The 18,377-nt window shown below is 37.1% G+C and overlaps 1 protein-coding gene across 1 annotated transcript in view; it reads left to right on the top strand.

Moving 5' to 3' along the window:
* Positions 1-18,377, top strand: part of LOC127443208 (neural-cadherin-like) — a 379,800-nt gene that overhangs the window by 286,637 nt on the left and 74,786 nt on the right. The window contains exon 22 of the mRNA XM_051701811.1: positions 8,354-8,631. Coding sequence (XP_051557771.1) covers positions 8,354-8,631 — 278 coding nt within the window. The remainder of the gene's footprint in view (positions 1-8,353; positions 8,632-18,377) is intronic.

The raw sequence follows: 18,377 nt of genomic DNA, 5'->3' as shown, positions 1-18,377 counted from the left end.
GACGCCGAAAAGGCATTTGATATGGTAGAATGGGATTATATTTTTAAGATTTTGGAAATGTATGGGTTCGGGAGTACATTTATTGGTTGGATTAAGCTACTTTATAGACACCCTGTAGCAGCGGTACAAACGAATTGATTGATTTCAGATTATTTGACTCTGAATAGGGGCACTCGGCAGGGTTGCCCTCTTTCCCCATTATTGTTCTGTCTTGCTCTGGAACCATTAGCAGTCACAATAAGAAAGGAGCATGATTTTCCAGGGGTGGTGGCTGGAGATGTGGTGCATAAACTTCTGCTTTACGCAGATGATATTTTATTATTTGTCTCTGACCCTAACAGATCTATGCCTTGCCTTGGCTTCATTACATTTATCGATGATTGGGAAGGTTAATGTTATTAAAATGAACTGTATTCCAAAATTAAACTATCTGCTACAGTCACTCTCTGTAGATGTCCCTCTCTTTTATTTCAAGCAATCTGTTAGCATAGCGAAGTCCTTCGTATGGAATGGTAAACGTCCCAGACTACATTTCAACGAATTACATAGGCCGATTGACAAAGGTGGGCTAGGCCTACCCAAGATTTTGTTTTTTTTATTTTGCATTCGGTCTCAGGCATTTGGCTCGTTGGTCGCTTCCACCTGAAAGAGCCCCTCCCTGGTTTTCTATTGAACAGGAAGTCCTTGCCCCAGTTTCGCCTTTGCAAAGCATTTCGATCAAACTAATCGGAGAAGTTAAGTCACACCCCATTATCTCACATTTGCACGTGATTTGGACAAGAGTGGCCAGAGTATTTTATTCGGACAGTTATTTAAATGTTGCCTCAAGCATATGGCTTAACCCAAAATTATGTATCAACAAGTCCCCTTTCTGTCAGAGTGGACTGTGAGTGGGGTTACTATACTCGGCAACCTGTATGAGAGTGGAGTGTTGAGATCTTTTGAGAATTTGGGTCATCATTTTGGGATTCCCAGATCTCAGTTTTATAGGTATTTACAGCCGAGCCACCTGCTCTGTACTGTTTTTGGGAGTAGCACACACCCCCCTAAAGCGGCAGATACTTTGGGAGAGGTGATTGCTGATTTTGGGAAAGGTCATGATGCATCAGTGTATTACTCCCTGCTAATTCAGAGTCTGGGGAATGGAGCTTTAACTTCTATCAAGAGATTATGGGAGACAGATTTGAACTTGGTATTGGAGGAAGGAGTGTGGACTAAGATTCTAAAAAATGTCAAGTCTGCATCTAGAGATGCAAGGGTTCGTCTTATGCAATTTAAGATTTTATATAGATTTTATTGCACCCCCTCTAGATTATATAGGCTTGGTCTTAAAGACACACCTACCTGCTGGCAATGCCAGTCAGAAGTTGGAGACACAACCCATGTCTTTTGGGGATGTGTTAAGATCCAAGATTTTTGGATAAAGGTTCAGAATTATTTGTGTGACATTTTGGGCACTCAAATTTAGCTTTGCCCCAGACTTTGTATTTTGGGCGATGGGGCAGTTATACATTTTGGGGACAAATATATAAAAAATTGGGTTCTGACTAGTATGATGATTGGCAGACAAATTATTTTAAGGCGTTGGAAGTCAGACGGAGCGCCACCATTTCCGGAATGGTGTGCGGAGATGGGGAGGGTGGCGGCTTTCTAGGAGATGACAGATGGAGGACTTGTTTTTCAGGAAGTGGGGTAGGTATATATATATATATATATATATATATATATATATATATATATATATATATATATATATATATATATATATATATATTTTTTTTTTTTTTTTTTATGTGACAACAGGGGTGTTCTTTGGGGTTGGTGTTTGGGGAGGGATATTAGTGAGGGTTAAAAGTTAAATGTTGATTCGGTGTGTATATGTTGTGTTTTTCTCTGTTGTGTTATTTTCTTTGAATCAATAAAAATGTTAATAATAAAAAAATTTAAAAAATAGTGTCTCAAGACACCTGCATTCTGTTCTATTCTATTTGTTCTATTTTTAGTGCAAGAACGTGTTCATGGCCCCTTACTCAGACCCTCAGAATAAAGCTGTATGGCATGTTCTAGAAATAGTGCACCTTGTGAGCAGCTCTAAACACAAAATGAGCATGTGGGGACAAAAAAAAGAACAATTAGAGCTGTCTTTTATGTTTAATCAGAGCCCAATGAGTCTTCCACTCTATTTGAGAGCACATTATGAAGGGAAGAAATACAATTATTTTAATGCTTTCAGCTGGATCTTCGCTGTCACAGCCATTTCACACTAGCCTTTCTCAAAAACACATTTCATCACCTCAGCTTTTGCAGAAATCTTTGTAATTACATATCAAATGTGATGACATCGCATTTGCCTCTGCCCTTTTGTTCGACTTTATTCAGGCAGTTGTTGACTTGCGCACACCCACACTATTTCTTTTGTTTTTTTTTCTATTCTTTTCCTCCCCACTCTTGTCTCGCTCAGAATAATTTAGAAATTACCACTTGGTTTGTTACATCTTTAAGTGCTATGCAGCGTGGCACCTCCCATTGATTGCCATCCCTGTTCTTTTATGTGACATGTTGTTTCATCAGGCTTGCTTTTGCAAGAGAGTAGTTCTGGTCTTGTCATGTAAGATGCTACCGTGTGGTTTGTGCTTCCACTTCTCGCCATGTCCTTCACAGACTCTCACTCATGCACCAAATCACCCTTTGGCAGCTTTTGAAAATATTCTTCACAAGTAAATTTTTTTTTAAATTTATTTATTTATTTATTTTGAAGAATGTACATGCTGTTTTGAATCATACAAAAAGAAACTTGTAAAGGCCATTGGTCCAACCAGAAGGTTTCTGCCTGCGAGCAGGGATTAGAAAACATCAACCCTCTTATAATTTTTCTATTGTTTGTGTATGTGTGTGTGTGAGTAGCAAGGCTTGGCAATACTTGTGAGGGCTATGCTTGTATTTCAAACGTTTCGCACTAATATAGTGAAACATGTTGAAAACAGATATTTGAACAGTTCCATTAATGATTCTTTTAGTACTTTTGTTCCATTAGTACCATTTGTTCGGGAACCGGACTACATTGGTCGCGATGTGGATTCAAATGAAGCAGCTCATAAAAGTAATCCATTGTGGACTTGGACTACACTGGTCATGCTGTATGTTTTGCACTGAAAATTTAATTAAACTGGCTCATATGTGTGATTAATTCGGGAAACAGACTACACTGGCCATGCTGATTGTTTCGTGCTGTAGATTTAAATGAATCGGGTCATAAGTAATTTGTCCGGAAAGCAGACTACACTGGCTGCGCTGTATGTTTTGGGCTGTAGATTCAAATGAACTGGCTCATATGAATGATTAATTCGGGAATCAGACTACATTCAGTCCATTTCGCACTGTATATTCAAATGCGGTGTATAGTCATGCTTCCGGGAATTGGACTGCACTGGTCATGCTGTATGATTCACTCTGCTGATTTAAATGAACCAGGTTATCGTCGCTGTCCAGTGAAAAACACGTCTCCACTTGACTTTATATCATAGACAGAATATGCAGAATGACCCCTTCCTACTATTTGAATTGTGCATCGAAATGACCAATGAAAATGTGTTTAATCAGGCAATCTGCTTAACAAGTATCTCCACTGGCCTTGAGAAGTGTCCATCAAAACCGTGTATGTCCCGCCCTTATGTTTTGAAAAGCGTCAACTAATTTACCTCAGCTGTCCAGCTGAAGTGTTGTGAAGAGATTGCCTAAATTGACAACCAAACCAAAAAGCCATTCATGCATGCACAATGTCAGGTGGCTTTAAAAAGTAGACTATACCAGCCATACACAGTTGCCAGATTTCATCGTCGCGAAGCTAATTCTGACAAATGTATGCATTGGACCCAGGATTCATTCGGGAATCAGACCACAGTGGTCACACTGGACACTCTATGTTTCACATTGTAGATTCAAATAAACTGTCTCACAGAAGAGTCATTCATTAGGGAAATGAACTACACTGGTTGCGCTGTATGTTTCACGCTGTAGATTCAAATGAACCGGGTCATAAGAGTCATTCATCCAGGAAACAGACTACACTGGTTGTGCTGTTTGATTCTCGCTGCTGATTTAAATGAACTAGTTAATTAGAGTGATTCATTCGGGAATCAGACAACAGTGGTTACACTGTATGTTTTACGCTGTATAATCAAATTAAATGGCTCACAATAGAGTCTTTCTTTCGGGAATCATATTATTATGGTTGTGCTGTATGATTTACGCTGTAGATTCAAAAGAAGTGGCTCATTAGAGTAATTAATTTAGGAATCTGTATACAGAGGTCATGCTGTATGTTTCACGCAGTACATTCAAAGGAACCAACTCACAAGAAGGATTCATTCGGGAATCGGACTGCACTGGTCATGCTGAATGTTTCGCACTGTAGATTCAAATGAACTGGCTCATAAGAGTCATTCACTCAGGAATCAGACTATACTGGTCGTGCAGTATGTTTCAATCTTATGATTCAATACGGTGTTGCACTGGCGCTGAGTGGTAGCAGTAAACATTCAGAGTATTTTAACATGGTGTTGCAATGCAATGTCAAGAATGTGCCTTCGAAAACCGTAAACAGAAACAAAAGTCATAAAAATCAATATATTCATTTTTTTATTTATTTATTTTTTATTATTATTGTTATTATTATTATAAATGGATAAATGGGAATGATAAATATTCATTCCCAAACCTAGTTCTCACTATTTGAAATTCTCACAAATTCTCATAAATCTGAAAAAATAAAAAAAATAAAAATTCTTAAATCTACTGCTATCAACAAGTCTCTGAGAGGGGTACATTTAGATTACGGTTTGGATTTCGCAAATATAATTAAGTCTGGTGAAAAATCATTGTGTCTAACAGTGTTTGTGTGTATAGATGCCTGTTTGTATTTCTCTGGAGTTTCCTTCTCTGTGCTTTCATGGAGCCTCTGTGGGATAGTCACCCTCAGGGAATTCTGGGTATTGTAGTTCCAGTCCCTGTGGGTGTCTCTGAGAAATGAGCTGACAGAGAAGAAATTCAACACTCTCCCCTAGGGATGGGGAGAGGGAGAGTAAGAACAAAACAGAGAGTGACAAAGAGAGAGAAATGAGAGCGTCCAGAAGAAGGATAAGTAGTGGGAGTGAGCGCTTCTGCTCTCATGTGTAGGCTTCTGTTACCTGAGCTTAACTGACTGATATAAGGTAATTGTTTATTGGTGTCTCTGAGTGCAAATGAAATGTGAGACCTCAGTGTTTAACTTCTAAAGTAATACATGCAAATCACCTCAAGTAGGCATGAACGTAGGAGTCAGACCTGAATGCACTATGAACGATCTAAACAGGAAATTTATTTAGTTTTTTCCCTAATTGATTGACGATTGAATGTTTAAGCAAACGTTTTTTTTTTTTTTTTTCATTCTGATTGAGCTATCAGTCGGATTATTTATTAAGGTTAATTATTAGGCTGCATGTAAACCAGGGTTTGGCAAAATTCAGAATTAAAGAATTGTCTCCCTTTCAATTCATGGTTTGGAATTTTTGTTTAATTGGCCATGCCCAAATTATATGGTTTATTATATATATATATATATATATATATATATATATATATATATATATATATATAATTACAGTTACATTTATTTCTTTAGATTTCATTAAATTTTATTTCTGATTCCTTGAATTAAAATTCTAATCACAATTCTGCATCCTGTTTGCTGCCCTAATTCAAATTCAAGAATTGAAATGGAATTTAAGAGACGTTCTCAATGAAGTTCTGAATGTCTCACAAAACTGTGACATTTGCCTGTCTGACCCTGTTCGGTGCAGTGCACCACATCCCTGTGCTATCTTAGAGTTTCCATTCACTGTGAAATCACACAGAAAATCAACACAAACAGCATCATCAATCACCCACAGCCCTCTGCCACAGCTGCTTGTGTAGAAAATAGCTCTCCATGAGCCACCATCAAGTCAAAATAGTATTCGGTAGTGCATGTAGGTCCAAGCTAATCGTGGGGGAGTTATCGCCTTGAACATTTCTCTCTAACAGGTCTCTCTTTCTCTCTCTCTCTCTCTCTCTCTACCTCTCCCTTTCTCTGTTTCTCCACCCCTCATTTCCACTTAAGTGTGTCTGGCTACATGGGTTAGTTGAGGGCAGGTCAATCACCATGTGACTGCTCAGTCCACTGCAGAGCAAACTGCCCAACTTTAGACTTTGGATTTGAATAAATGGTTTGGTAGTTGATAGGCAACCCTGTGGACATGGGGTATCTGGACGCCGTTTATGTGCTTGTGACAAAGTTCTGTGCCTGAGATACTCTGGGGAGCACATGTGTCCAAGAATTAAATAGGGTGAGCATGCACTGGTGCACTCAGATTTTTTTTTTTTTATGCCTGACGGCAATACTAACAAGTGAATTTTGGGCTTTTTTTTGTTTGTTTGTTTTTTTGCACCAATTAGTCTACTACACTGTTAGTTGGTTAGTTTTGCTACTAGTCGATGCACTGGGTAGGTGCTGACTAATTGTGGATCACATGATTTCAGTTGCACTTTTATCCATATCCATATGTTGATAGTCTGCAAACTGTGTCCTGTGTATCTGCGTGCATATCAGATGCACAAATATATTTGTAATTAAGGTAAATTTTAATGAACTGTTCTGGTCTGTTTTTTTTTTTTTTTTGTCTGTTACAGTGACTTACATCATTTGGAATTAGCCATCAATGTTTTTAAAATAAAGAAAATAGTAGGAAAACTTCATAAGTTAAACATTGTCCCGCTGAGTAACCGACTATAAACCTTTTTTTGGGCTTGACTGGTAAAAATGAGTACCAGTGCAAGCCCTAGTACACAACATGAGAAGCTGGTGTGTTAGTGTTTCAACGAGGGTTTTGACTATCTTAACCAGCTAGACTTTCTTGGTTAACCAGCATAACCAAAAAAACAACAAGAACAAAAACAAACAAACACACTGGTGGAATTACAAGCTTATTTAAACTGGGGCCTGTTCTGCTTTTATTAGGGAGTTATCTGGATTTCACTGTCGACGATTTGAACCAATCCTGGATTGTTAGGTTCTTCTAAGAACATCTCGGAGTTGCTGTCATGGCAACAGGTCTGTAAGCTCAAACCTGCTAGGGTACAGGCTAATTTAACGTAAACAGTATTAGATTGCACCTTTCTAAGCAGATACTGGAAGTCTGTATCAGCCAGCAGAGGCAATAATAATGTAGTATAATAATAATTTTATGAATAATTTTAAATAAAATAAATCTATAATATTATAGATAATAATAGGTAGAGCCCATTTTGCTAATTTAGAGGTACTGCTTTAGTTGTGAGGGAGTAATCTACTTCATAATTTTTCATAAAGTCCTTTTTCACAATTTTTCGATTATTTTTCGTGCGTAAACTTTAAGGTTGTCTGTCTGCATTGACATTGGTTCTTAGCCCCCTCTACAGCTCAACAGATGCAAAGTACTTAATGAAAGAGTGTTGTCTGCATTTGTGCCATTAGAAAAGTGTACATGACATAGCCCTCTTACATAATAATAATAATAATAATAAATAATTTCATGATTTTCTGGCCATGCAAGAATGCAGGCTTTTAAAGAGAGTTGTTATGCCCTTGCTTATCAGGTAGGTGAGTACACTGGGGGAAAAAAATTGCAAATCGTAAGTAAGTGCAATTGAAAATAATGTTACATGTTTAATTTATTCACAACTCTTCAGCCTTTTCTCTTTATTTTGGCTGCTTTGGCCTTTTTCTTTTTTAAGATTACTTTCTGTTTGGCCGGTGTTAAATTAAACAATAAATAAATACTGTATCTTGTAGTATAAATTTAATTACTTTATAGGCCTATATATTTTTTATGAATTTACAAAGTTACAGTATATACATACAAATAACAAATCTCTTATATAAGTTTATATCAAGAAATAAATACATTTATATCATATTCATATTCCTTACGTTTATGAAGTCATTACATTGGTCTGTTGTGTCACCAACTAATCACTGCATGCTGATCATGTTTTTGAGTAACGATACATGTGCCCTTTTCAGTAAACACAGGATTGTGCCATTATCTCAGACAACTCAATCCAGATTTACTGATCAAATCCGCTCTTGCGTTTGAAGAACAGAATTAGCTAGAGAGGAATTATCATGATTAGAAGATTTGGAACACGTCATATCATCTCAGATGTATTAAGCGACGTACGAAGAACAGGCCCCTGGTCTTTTCAGTAAGCTTTTTACCTGTGACTAACTTTTCTTTTCATTCCTTCCTTTCTTTCTTTCTTTCTTTCTTTCTTCTCCACTCCTTCCCACCCCATCCAGCTCCAGTCATTTCTTCAGGTCAACGTAACCCAGGTTCATATAGATGAGTGTGTTGACGCCGAATGCAGAGGATCAGGGGGCTGTACCAGCCACCTGAGTGTGACTGACAAGCCGGCAGTGGTCGACTCAGGCGGCATGGCTCTGGTGTCAGTAACCATGGAAGCCACAGCTGTTTGCAGTTGCTCATTACGAGAACATCTCCACCAGAGCTGCTCAGCCTACCCCAGAAGCCCCTGTCACAATGGAGGAGTCTGTGTGGACACACAGAGTGGATACAGGTGAGAGATTACAGTTTATACTTGTGTGAGAGAGACCTTGAGAACTTACCTGAATTAAGGTTTTAATTAAGGTACTGCATTTCACTGGTAAATTGAAAAGCAAGACAACAGTGAGATGTTTACAACAGAGTGCACAATAGCAGACTTCCATAATCAATCTGTTATCTGCAGCAGATTCCTAAGCACATACAAGCTTTTCGAGCCAAAAGTAAACAACCAAAAGTCATGTCTAAACATTGCATTAGGTTGAAGATGCAAGATGAAATAGTCTGAAATCAGAATGCACATGCATTTTGATTCTAAGGGGGCTTTCACACTGGGCACGTTTGCTGCGGTTCGATTCCGAGTGCGATTATTCCCGGTGCCCCGCACAGCTTTGGTCTGGTTTCACACTCACTTGATTCTATCAAACCCCGGTCCATTTGCGTTCATCTTACGTCATCACAAACATGCATGGAGAACACAACGCAACTCATCATACTTTTTGTTATTTTGGTGCCATTATGCACAGCAGAGTGAACAACAACTGCATATATGTGTGCTTCATGGTGTAACTCATCAGATGTCCAGGGGAAGGCGGCTTGCTGCTACTCGCAAACAGCGTTTTTGAGGAGACAGCTGATTGCAAGGAATTCATTTGCATCTTTGTTTTCACTGCATGCTTACTCACGCTCGTGTCCAAGGTGAAGTTATCGCCACTGTCATCTCCTATTATACCCTATATTTATAACCTATAATAGTATTTATATATAGTATGTATAAGGTGTCTAGATAGATAAACAGACAGATAGTATTTATAGTGTTGATTGTACTTGTATGTCATTGTGGTGTCATTACTTTTTTGGGACTTTCAGGAATGAAAAACACATGCGCAGGTTACGTAACTTCCTGAAGGAGTGCGCACCTGAGTCCGAGTTGCTTTCACATTCACGCGAATTGCGCTACAGTTCCATTGCAACCGAACTCAGACCACCTCCTACAGGTAGTCTTGGGTTCGGTACCACGGTGCGCTCCACGGTCCGCATGACAGCTTTCACATTACCAATTTTTCATGCGAACCGTGCTCTGTTTCGAACTAGACTGTCAGTGTGAAAGCACCCTAAGATATCACACCTTTATTTCACGTTCATGTGCCAGCTCTCTTTGAGAGTGTAAAAAGCAACATGATCAAGTGAACTTTCTGCATGGATCCAAGCCACTCTTTGTAAGGCCAATCTTCACGCTTTTGAGCTTATTCACAAATATGAGGGTGAGAGAGCTTTTCTTTCTCGTGTTATTCAGTAACCCAGTCCTGGCATGGATATTGATTTACTTCCTCGCAGAACAATGCTGAGTGACTTGGATTGGAAGGGTTAGGGGGAGCAGGGACCTTGCCATAATTGTTAGGTGAGGATTTGTTTTTATTTTTTATCTTTTTTTTAAGAATACATGAAAACCTGGCACCGGTAAGTTAATAACAAATGCTCTAACACTACAGGTTTTTTCAGCCATGACTGTTATTGGACAAAGTAGGCAAGCAGTGTCTTTGTTCCAGATTTTGAACAAAACTTCCTGAAGTGTTCAAGTTTCTGTATCCAAGCAGCAAGTTGTGTACCTACCTAAATTGGAAGATGTTGTTTTGTTTACTAGTAATGTTTCTTTGTGTAAACTATGTTTGAGTGGTAAGCTGGGCCCCATTTTTCATAGCAACACACTCTCATAATGATGCCTGCACATTATATATAATGTAGCTAAAATAATTGTGACTGTCAATGTATCTGCTTATTACATGTTTTATATTGTTGAAAATTGGTTAGATTTAGGGTAAGGGGTTGGGGACCTAAAATATCAATATGATAGCATAATGTAAATTAACTAATATATTTCTAAGTATAATAAAACATATTGTGGTTAAACATAATAATATTCAAAGCTTGCTAAACCTATGATGAATCGTCCAAACTGAGGAGAGACCAACTTGCTATCTATTTGGGTTCTTCAAATGCATGTGCAAGCTTGATTAGAATTGCTGTATTAAGTTGTGTGAGATAATTGCATGTTTCCATGTTGATGAGAAAGGGAATACTTAACAACTCTCGGAAAAATGATCAGCAATGCAGCAATAGTTTGGCAATGCAACAACAACAAAATAATAATAATAATAATAATAATAAATAAAAAATATAGAAAGGACTTTACAAAGATTTATTTGTAATCTAAGAGCAAAAGGAACCATAGCCAAAGCTGCAACATCAAGGACAGAGAGCTGTTAGAAAGTTGTAGATAAATTAAATGTGTAAATCTGTACACTATGTCCATTTTCATGTTGTCTTTACCCTTGGATTTCTCTAAGTTTTACTTTATTATTATTATTATTATTATTATTATTATTATTATTATTATTATTATTTTTATTCAGAAGCACTTACACAATGGAGATTTTGATAATGCCATATGGTAAGAATGTGTATCAGTTAGTTAGGGTGCTAGTGGATGCTTGGCAGTTATTTATAAATCTCAGTGTTTTAGAATGGATGGGTTGAATTTGATCAGAATCAACAGAGCAGCTGCTGTTAGGAAGCTTCTAATGATATTTGAGATGTGGTTGCAGATGTGAGATGTGTTCAAAATGCTACTTGTAATATGGAAGATTTTTCCTTCCTGCAGGCAAATTAAAAATGCAAAGCAATGAGCATCTCATAAATATCAGCCTGACATCTTCCAAAGAGGACATTTAAAAAACGAAATTGCACATTTGCCTATTGTATAATTTATGTATTGACAGTTTACCTCAATCAGCTGCCCACCTATCTAGACTACACTAGTTCCCCCACCACACACACATACACACACACACACACACACACACACATACACACACACACTAACCTGATTCCACAAAGGGGACTGAAACACATACAAGCCAATTAAACATTTGCCTCCCTATTCCCACACACATTATCTGTCTCCCTCTTTTGCATGACCTGATTGTTTGATAGCTGACAGATTACCACAACTTCCTTTAAACACCTATTTAAGACCCTACATACTCCCATGCATAGTTAGCCATTTAAAACACTTTTGTACCACATTCCAAAATCTGCATATCATGACTCATAGCATCCTGTTTTGACATATGTCCAGACTTTTATGGTTCATTTTAAACCTTGCAAAATATGGAGAAATTCATTTAGCTCTCAGAGGTTTAATTAAAAGAAGAAAGTAAAGCTGCGGATTTATGAGCGGTCAGATGTAGTGAGCGTGTAATTTTGTGAGCTGGTGGTTCTTTGTGCCCCAAACCCTCCCCAAATCCTAATAATGTCAACAGGCAACAATTTTCATGTTGCCTCTGTGTTACGACATCCTACCAGTCTTCCTCAGCCTTCAGGCGTATGTATTTGCTCAAAATCTCTCGGTTTAAGCATCCAATGTGCTTATTTACATGAAAAATATTTATTTGGATGCACTGGCACTGAATGGTTTATCAAACATATACATTTATATAAAAATAGGCATTTGCATGCATTGATATGACATAGTTTATAAGAACATGTTGCTTTGGCAGATTGAAATTGCATTTGTGGCCCCCATACACTTTGCTAGGTTGTTTCTGTGTCGAGAGAGACTTAAACAGTACTGAAGCAGTATGCTTTTAATATCACTGTTTTCTTTTACAAAAGCTGTAATTTGAGTGCATCAAACACAACACAAAGCTTGTAGTGTTTAACTCAATTTGTTATTATCTGTTTTAATGTATTTCATGAATATCTTAAATTGATTTTTCACATTTACTGGTTTGGAACGCAGAATTAAACTGTTTCAGGTTTAGAGGTACACTGTACCTTAGACTCTAAGGCTTAGGGGTAGAGGTACTGTACCTTCTATAGAGGTACATGGGAGACCATATTCATTATAATTGCATTCTCATTTGCTCCAGCAGCATAAGAAAATTCACTCTTACATCCCCACAACTTTACAAAAGAGGACAAAAAGAAATGTGTGTAGTATGACAGTCAGTACAAAAGAAGATTTCAAATGTACTGTCTCTCCCTCAGTAGTATTTGAAACCCAATCGCAGCAGTTTATCTACTGTATTTATTATTATTATTATTATTATTATTATTATTATTATTATTATTATTATTATTATTGCCAGGTTAATATATTATAATACAAAGTGTTTTGTTATAAATGTACATTATATAATGTTAAAAAGTTTGCTAGATTTACTCTGCTAATTAAAGATGGAACCGCATAATCACAATCTGTATAAAGGATTCATAGAATCAGAATCAGTCACATTTATGTACTCGATGTTCCATGTTCATTGTACATTAAAATTAAATTGATAAAATAGATTAACAAATATCTTGTCCATGGTACATTATGATTAAACTGATAAAACGAATGTACAGATATGTTGTCCACTAGAATTAAATTGATAAAATTGATTTACAAATGTTTTGCTTATAACTCTACATCAGTGGTAAAGGGCTGATGTCAGGGACATTTACTCACAGACCATAAATCCCGGTTAGAATAGAATCCCATTATAAAAAAAGGGCAATAATATCTCATTACTGCTACCTTGTTAAAATAAGGCAAAACATTGCTCCCTTAGCCTACTGCTGCCCCTGTAAAAAAAAAAAAAAAAAATCCTATTACTGCAACCCCTGTTAAAATTGTGCAAATGTATCTTTTAAACATGAGTAAGATGTGGAATTTGTTTATGCTGTACAGACGATAAGATGTAGCACTTAAGTAAATTTAAAGATAAATACCATAAATACTTATTTAAGTCTAATTAAGCAGCAGCCTGCTCAGATGATCAGCACCATTCAACAAATAATGACAGCTTCCCAGTTTGTGCAGAAATTGAAATTTATGTAATTTGCCGTACATAGGAAATCATGCATCTAGTAACTGATTTTATTTTCCAAGGGATTTGTTCCATACTATGTATGATGGACAGCATATTCTGCTTTCTGGTGTAGGATTTTAAATGTAAATAATTAGTTTAATAATCTTGTCCACGTTCGACCATGAAAATAATGTAGGGAGATATACAGTATACGAGATAAATGACACCTGAGTAGATAAAAATTCTGACTAAAATTCTCCACTATTAAATATGTAATACAACAGTCTCATTGTATCTGCTGATAATTTATATGCCAGGAATTTAGCTCAATTAGGGAATTAGCGATTGATTTGGGGATTGATGTTTACGTCCAATCAAAGTCTTCGGCCAGCGATGAGTTTATTAGAATGTAAGATTAATTCTTACAGTAATCGTACTATCATGGCCATTGAAAATAATATAAAAAATAGATTGAAATACTGTTTATGAGCATGTAGCTTAGGATCGACAGATTTCAAGGGACCGATATAATTTAATCAAATACACAGTCAACATCTCTTTGAATATAACAAGACTTTATTAATTAAACTAAAACATACCACTAAACTAACACATAGACAAACAACCATAAACATCGGTTGGTAAGTGAGCTTTGACGGAAGATGAATGGAAAATTATTTGTAACAGAAAAATTTACTTATTTACTATAGACCTTGTCTTGAACAAATCCTGTGAACTTAATTTAGTATGTCATGATTTGAGATCGGGTTACTCAAATTATATTATAGAAAACACAAGATTTCAGCAAAAGTCTGGAGGTCTGTACTTGTGTTGTGTGCGTTGTTTGGCGTGTGGAGTTCGTCGAAGTACTTTGACTTGGTTCAGTTCCTGGAGGTCTTTGTTTGGTTCGATGGATGGGTGATGGAATGACCAGGCAGAGCCCCGGAGGTCAGGATTCCCTCAAGGGAGAACTCAGGACTTCCCAGGACCAAGTTCACAGTGTGTGAAGGCCATAGAGCAGAGAAGGGAGAGAGGGGTAGTCCAGGCTGGTCTTTTAACCCCTTCAGTTTGTTCACACCCCAAAGAGGCTCTAAGCCAATCAGAGGCGGCTTTTCGGAGGGCATGTGGTCGAAGTGTCCTCCCCTCAAGATAATTAATTTATGGCCTTTGTTCTAAAATTTGTCAGTTTCCTGCTCAAAAAGTGAACATTTTAATCATGAATTTCATAAGAAAATTATAACTGGAAATGACCCGAATATACTTCACTCCATCATTCTGGAATTTAAGAGAAAATCAATTACATACCAAACACTTATACTTTCTTATTAAATTACAGTTATAATTCAGTTGTAATGCATGATAAAACTTCCTACTAATTAGTTTGATAGTTTTAAACACGGATAATATAGTACATTACACTTTATAAAAACATAATTGTCAGGGTCATCTTCTGCATAGGATGTATTTGTCCATATTTTTAGTATAATCCTACACATGGCTGTGTATTTGGATTGTAGTGAAATAAGAAAATTCCAAAGTCCATGTCAAATGTGAGCTGGTGAGTCGGAAACATGCTTCATGATTAGTATAATAATTTTAAGTATAGAGACTTGTTTATATTGAAGAACCATGGAATGCCTTTGTTCTGTGATTTCACAGGTTTCCATGGTGACCATGGCAACAGTTCTTTATCTATCTCTTGGAATGTGTGTGCCAGTTGTGGGTTTTTTCTAGGAGTGTGTTCGGACAGATTTGCCCTTTGTGTTTAAGGCAGTTAAGATTTGCCAGATACCAGAAATTCAGACTTGCCGGCACCAGTCCATCGTTAAGTCGTTCTGCGTGGAGTTGTTGAATTTCTCTTAGTTATCTTCTGCCTCCAAGGCACTACAATGGATATGTCTCTTTAGCATCTAATGTTGATTATATGTGGGACTATTATGTCACAAGCAAAATTATGCTGATAATAGGTTCATCGGTTCAGAGGATGCTTGTTGATAGCATAGGCTAGATGCCTTTTCAAATTTCTAGATTTGATATTAAGATGTATGCATGCTCTAAATTCCACCACAATGCTCATCATCACCCATTGTGGGCATGACCTAAAGATTTAAGAAACAACATGTAGATACTCATGGAAGGAGTATTGTTTGTGGTATTTGAAAATGGAGGGCAGAGGGGAGATTATTGTGGGTCTGTCACGAGCTAACCAATGGATTTCTCATGCTGGCTATGCAAGCAGGAAATGAGCAAAAGGGAAAGGGGGTGAAATGGGCCAGAGGGAGTAAGAGGATTGGATTATGTTCAGCCATCATGGCTGATATTAAGGCCAGGATCAACTCCAGAAGATAAATTGGTCTGATTTAGCAAATCAAGCAGAACAGAGCTGAGTTATATATATATATATATATATATATATATATATATATATATATATATATATATATATATATATATAACGGAGGAAGAAGTGTTTTTCTTTTAAAGCATTTAACTGTCTCTCCTGCATTCGTTATTACTGACACACACATGCAATTCGAAAAGCATTCTTAATATTTTTACTATTTCTTACATTGACACCCAATGCATTACATGGGAAACTAAATATATAAATGTTTTGCCTAATCTTTACAAATCTGTGACCCCAGTGATGTCTATCAAAGGCTTCTGTTTCTTAAGCATTTTAGCATTCCTTAGCATTTTTCCAGCAGTCTAGCTGCCTTCCTCGCTATTTTTGTACTTTGTAGCATTTTTGTGCATAAACAACGGTTCGCCAAATGTTCTCAAAAGAATCTTAAAATGCTATTCAAAATGCATGAGCAGAAAACAGTTTTCCTTTTCATCTTTCCACACCTTTGCTTAGTCTTTCTTCAGACTAGCTTTGATATTCTCTATCGGCTCAGTGGGACTGCATTATTTTTATTGATCCTGACACATTATTTTATCTCTACACACCCACTCAAAGCACTGCCTCATCCATCCATTCACCCCGATGTGAAGAAAAGTTAAACCCCGTAGACTGACTCTAACCAACACCAGATAGCTGGGCTTCATCTGTTACTCAACTCTCCGTCTGAATTAGTCAGCTGATGTAGCTTCTACTGAGTCTTTGTGAAACTTAAGTCTAAAAGGTTATTGTTCCCCAGATAAGTCACTTTATTGTGTTGATTTGGGAGTTTGAAATGTTGTCTTACTGCAACCAGATTGGCTCCTCTGTCTTGCTGGGTTTATGTCTTGGGAGAGCATTAGTCACACCAGACTTGAAATTTGTCCCAATCCAGCATGCTGGGAGGCTGTCATTAATCAATGGACTAACATTAGAGATGCAATAACTGTGGTATTATTATGGTAAATTTTCTCTGTGGTGAGCATTACTCTTCCATCTCGCACATGCATTCGTCTCAACACTCGTGATGGATGAGTTGAACATGACTTCAGCACACACTATCTGAAATCTTTGAGACAGATTGCTTTGTCAACTTTTTGGAGCTTTTTAGATCCATTCTCATAAGATGCCACAGCATTTCTTCTTTTTGTGTGTGTGTGTGTGTGTGTTTGTTTCCTTTTGCAAGAAACAAAATTTGCAAGAACAAAGGACTTTGAATATATTGGATACAAATGTGTAAAAAAAAAAAAAGTTGCTTTATTGTGAGTTAGTTCATGTTAAAGCTGATATAATTTCTGTGACACTAGCACCACCGAACGGGACTGCAAAAATAAACAATGTTTTCAAAACAGCTTTTGAATACATCCCTTGTCTGCTGTTGTTCGAACTGTCAGATAGTCCTGCCACAAACTCACGCCATTGGTTGAGTAACGTTGTAAGGGTGGATCTAAATGGGTCGCTGTAAACAAACACAGGAACTGTATTGTGCCACAGAGACAAAGTGAAAACGAATCTCTGAATGACTTATAATTGTCTCTGCACATTAAGCTGGGACAGAAGGAAGTATGTTAACACTAAAAACATTACATACTTCAGCTTTTACTAGTTAACTAATGTTAACAAATACAACCATATTGTAAAGTGTTACCGATAATCTATATACAGTATGTAGGCAGGGGTTTAATTGGGCCGGTATGGTCCGGAATGGCGTTCCGGCACCTTCGATTCCAAAAAGAATCCATCCCATTTATTGTATTCTCCGATGCAGTTTTTGTTTGATCCCCTTGACACATTCCGTCTCTATTTAGTGAATCTACTTGTTCAAAAATATTTCAAGCTCATTATGCTTCGCTCTAGTCAGTTGCGGACACTGGTAAAGGCAGCATATTCAAGAGCGGCACCAGACCACGCGCCCCTACATAGACGCACATTCCGCTTCTGTACCGCACCGTGGTCCGATCTCTGATTTATAGAAATCGCATAATATGAAATCAACTGCTCACCCATTTTTAGATCCACTGATATGCAGTAGCTATTTGCTTAATTTAGTTAAAAAGCTGAATACCCGAAGGGGTTTTGAATCAGGAATCAATCACATCCAAAGTGACATCAGATCAAAATATCATAGGCCTACAACTTGAGAACAAAAGGCCACTCGAACAACACACTGTAAAAGGTTTCACTGTTATTTGTATATTGATGTGTACTCCATTTTTGTTGATTCAGTATTTATTTTTATTTTGTGTGGGGTTTTTTGGGGGGTGGGGGGGTTTGGAAAAACATTTCTAGCAAATATACTGTGGGATTCACTATAGTGAAAATGCTTCACGCGGCAGTGAAGAATTTTAAACTCTTATAATTGAATGCAAATGTTTCCATTACCAATTGTTTTATCAGAATAACATATTGAGTAAAAGGTAGTCATGCAGAAGGTGTTTGTTTCCCCTGTTAAGAACAATGTGCATTTCCTTTTAAACTGTAACATTAGATATAAATATTTAGCCGGTTTTATAAGATGACTCC

Source organism: Myxocyprinus asiaticus, chromosome 1, assembly GCF_019703515.2.
Source record: "Myxocyprinus asiaticus isolate MX2 ecotype Aquarium Trade chromosome 1, UBuf_Myxa_2, whole genome shotgun sequence".
NCBI lineage: Eukaryota > Metazoa > Chordata > Actinopteri > Cypriniformes > Catostomidae > Myxocyprinus > Myxocyprinus asiaticus.
This window is presented reverse-complemented; position numbering and strand designations above follow the sequence as displayed.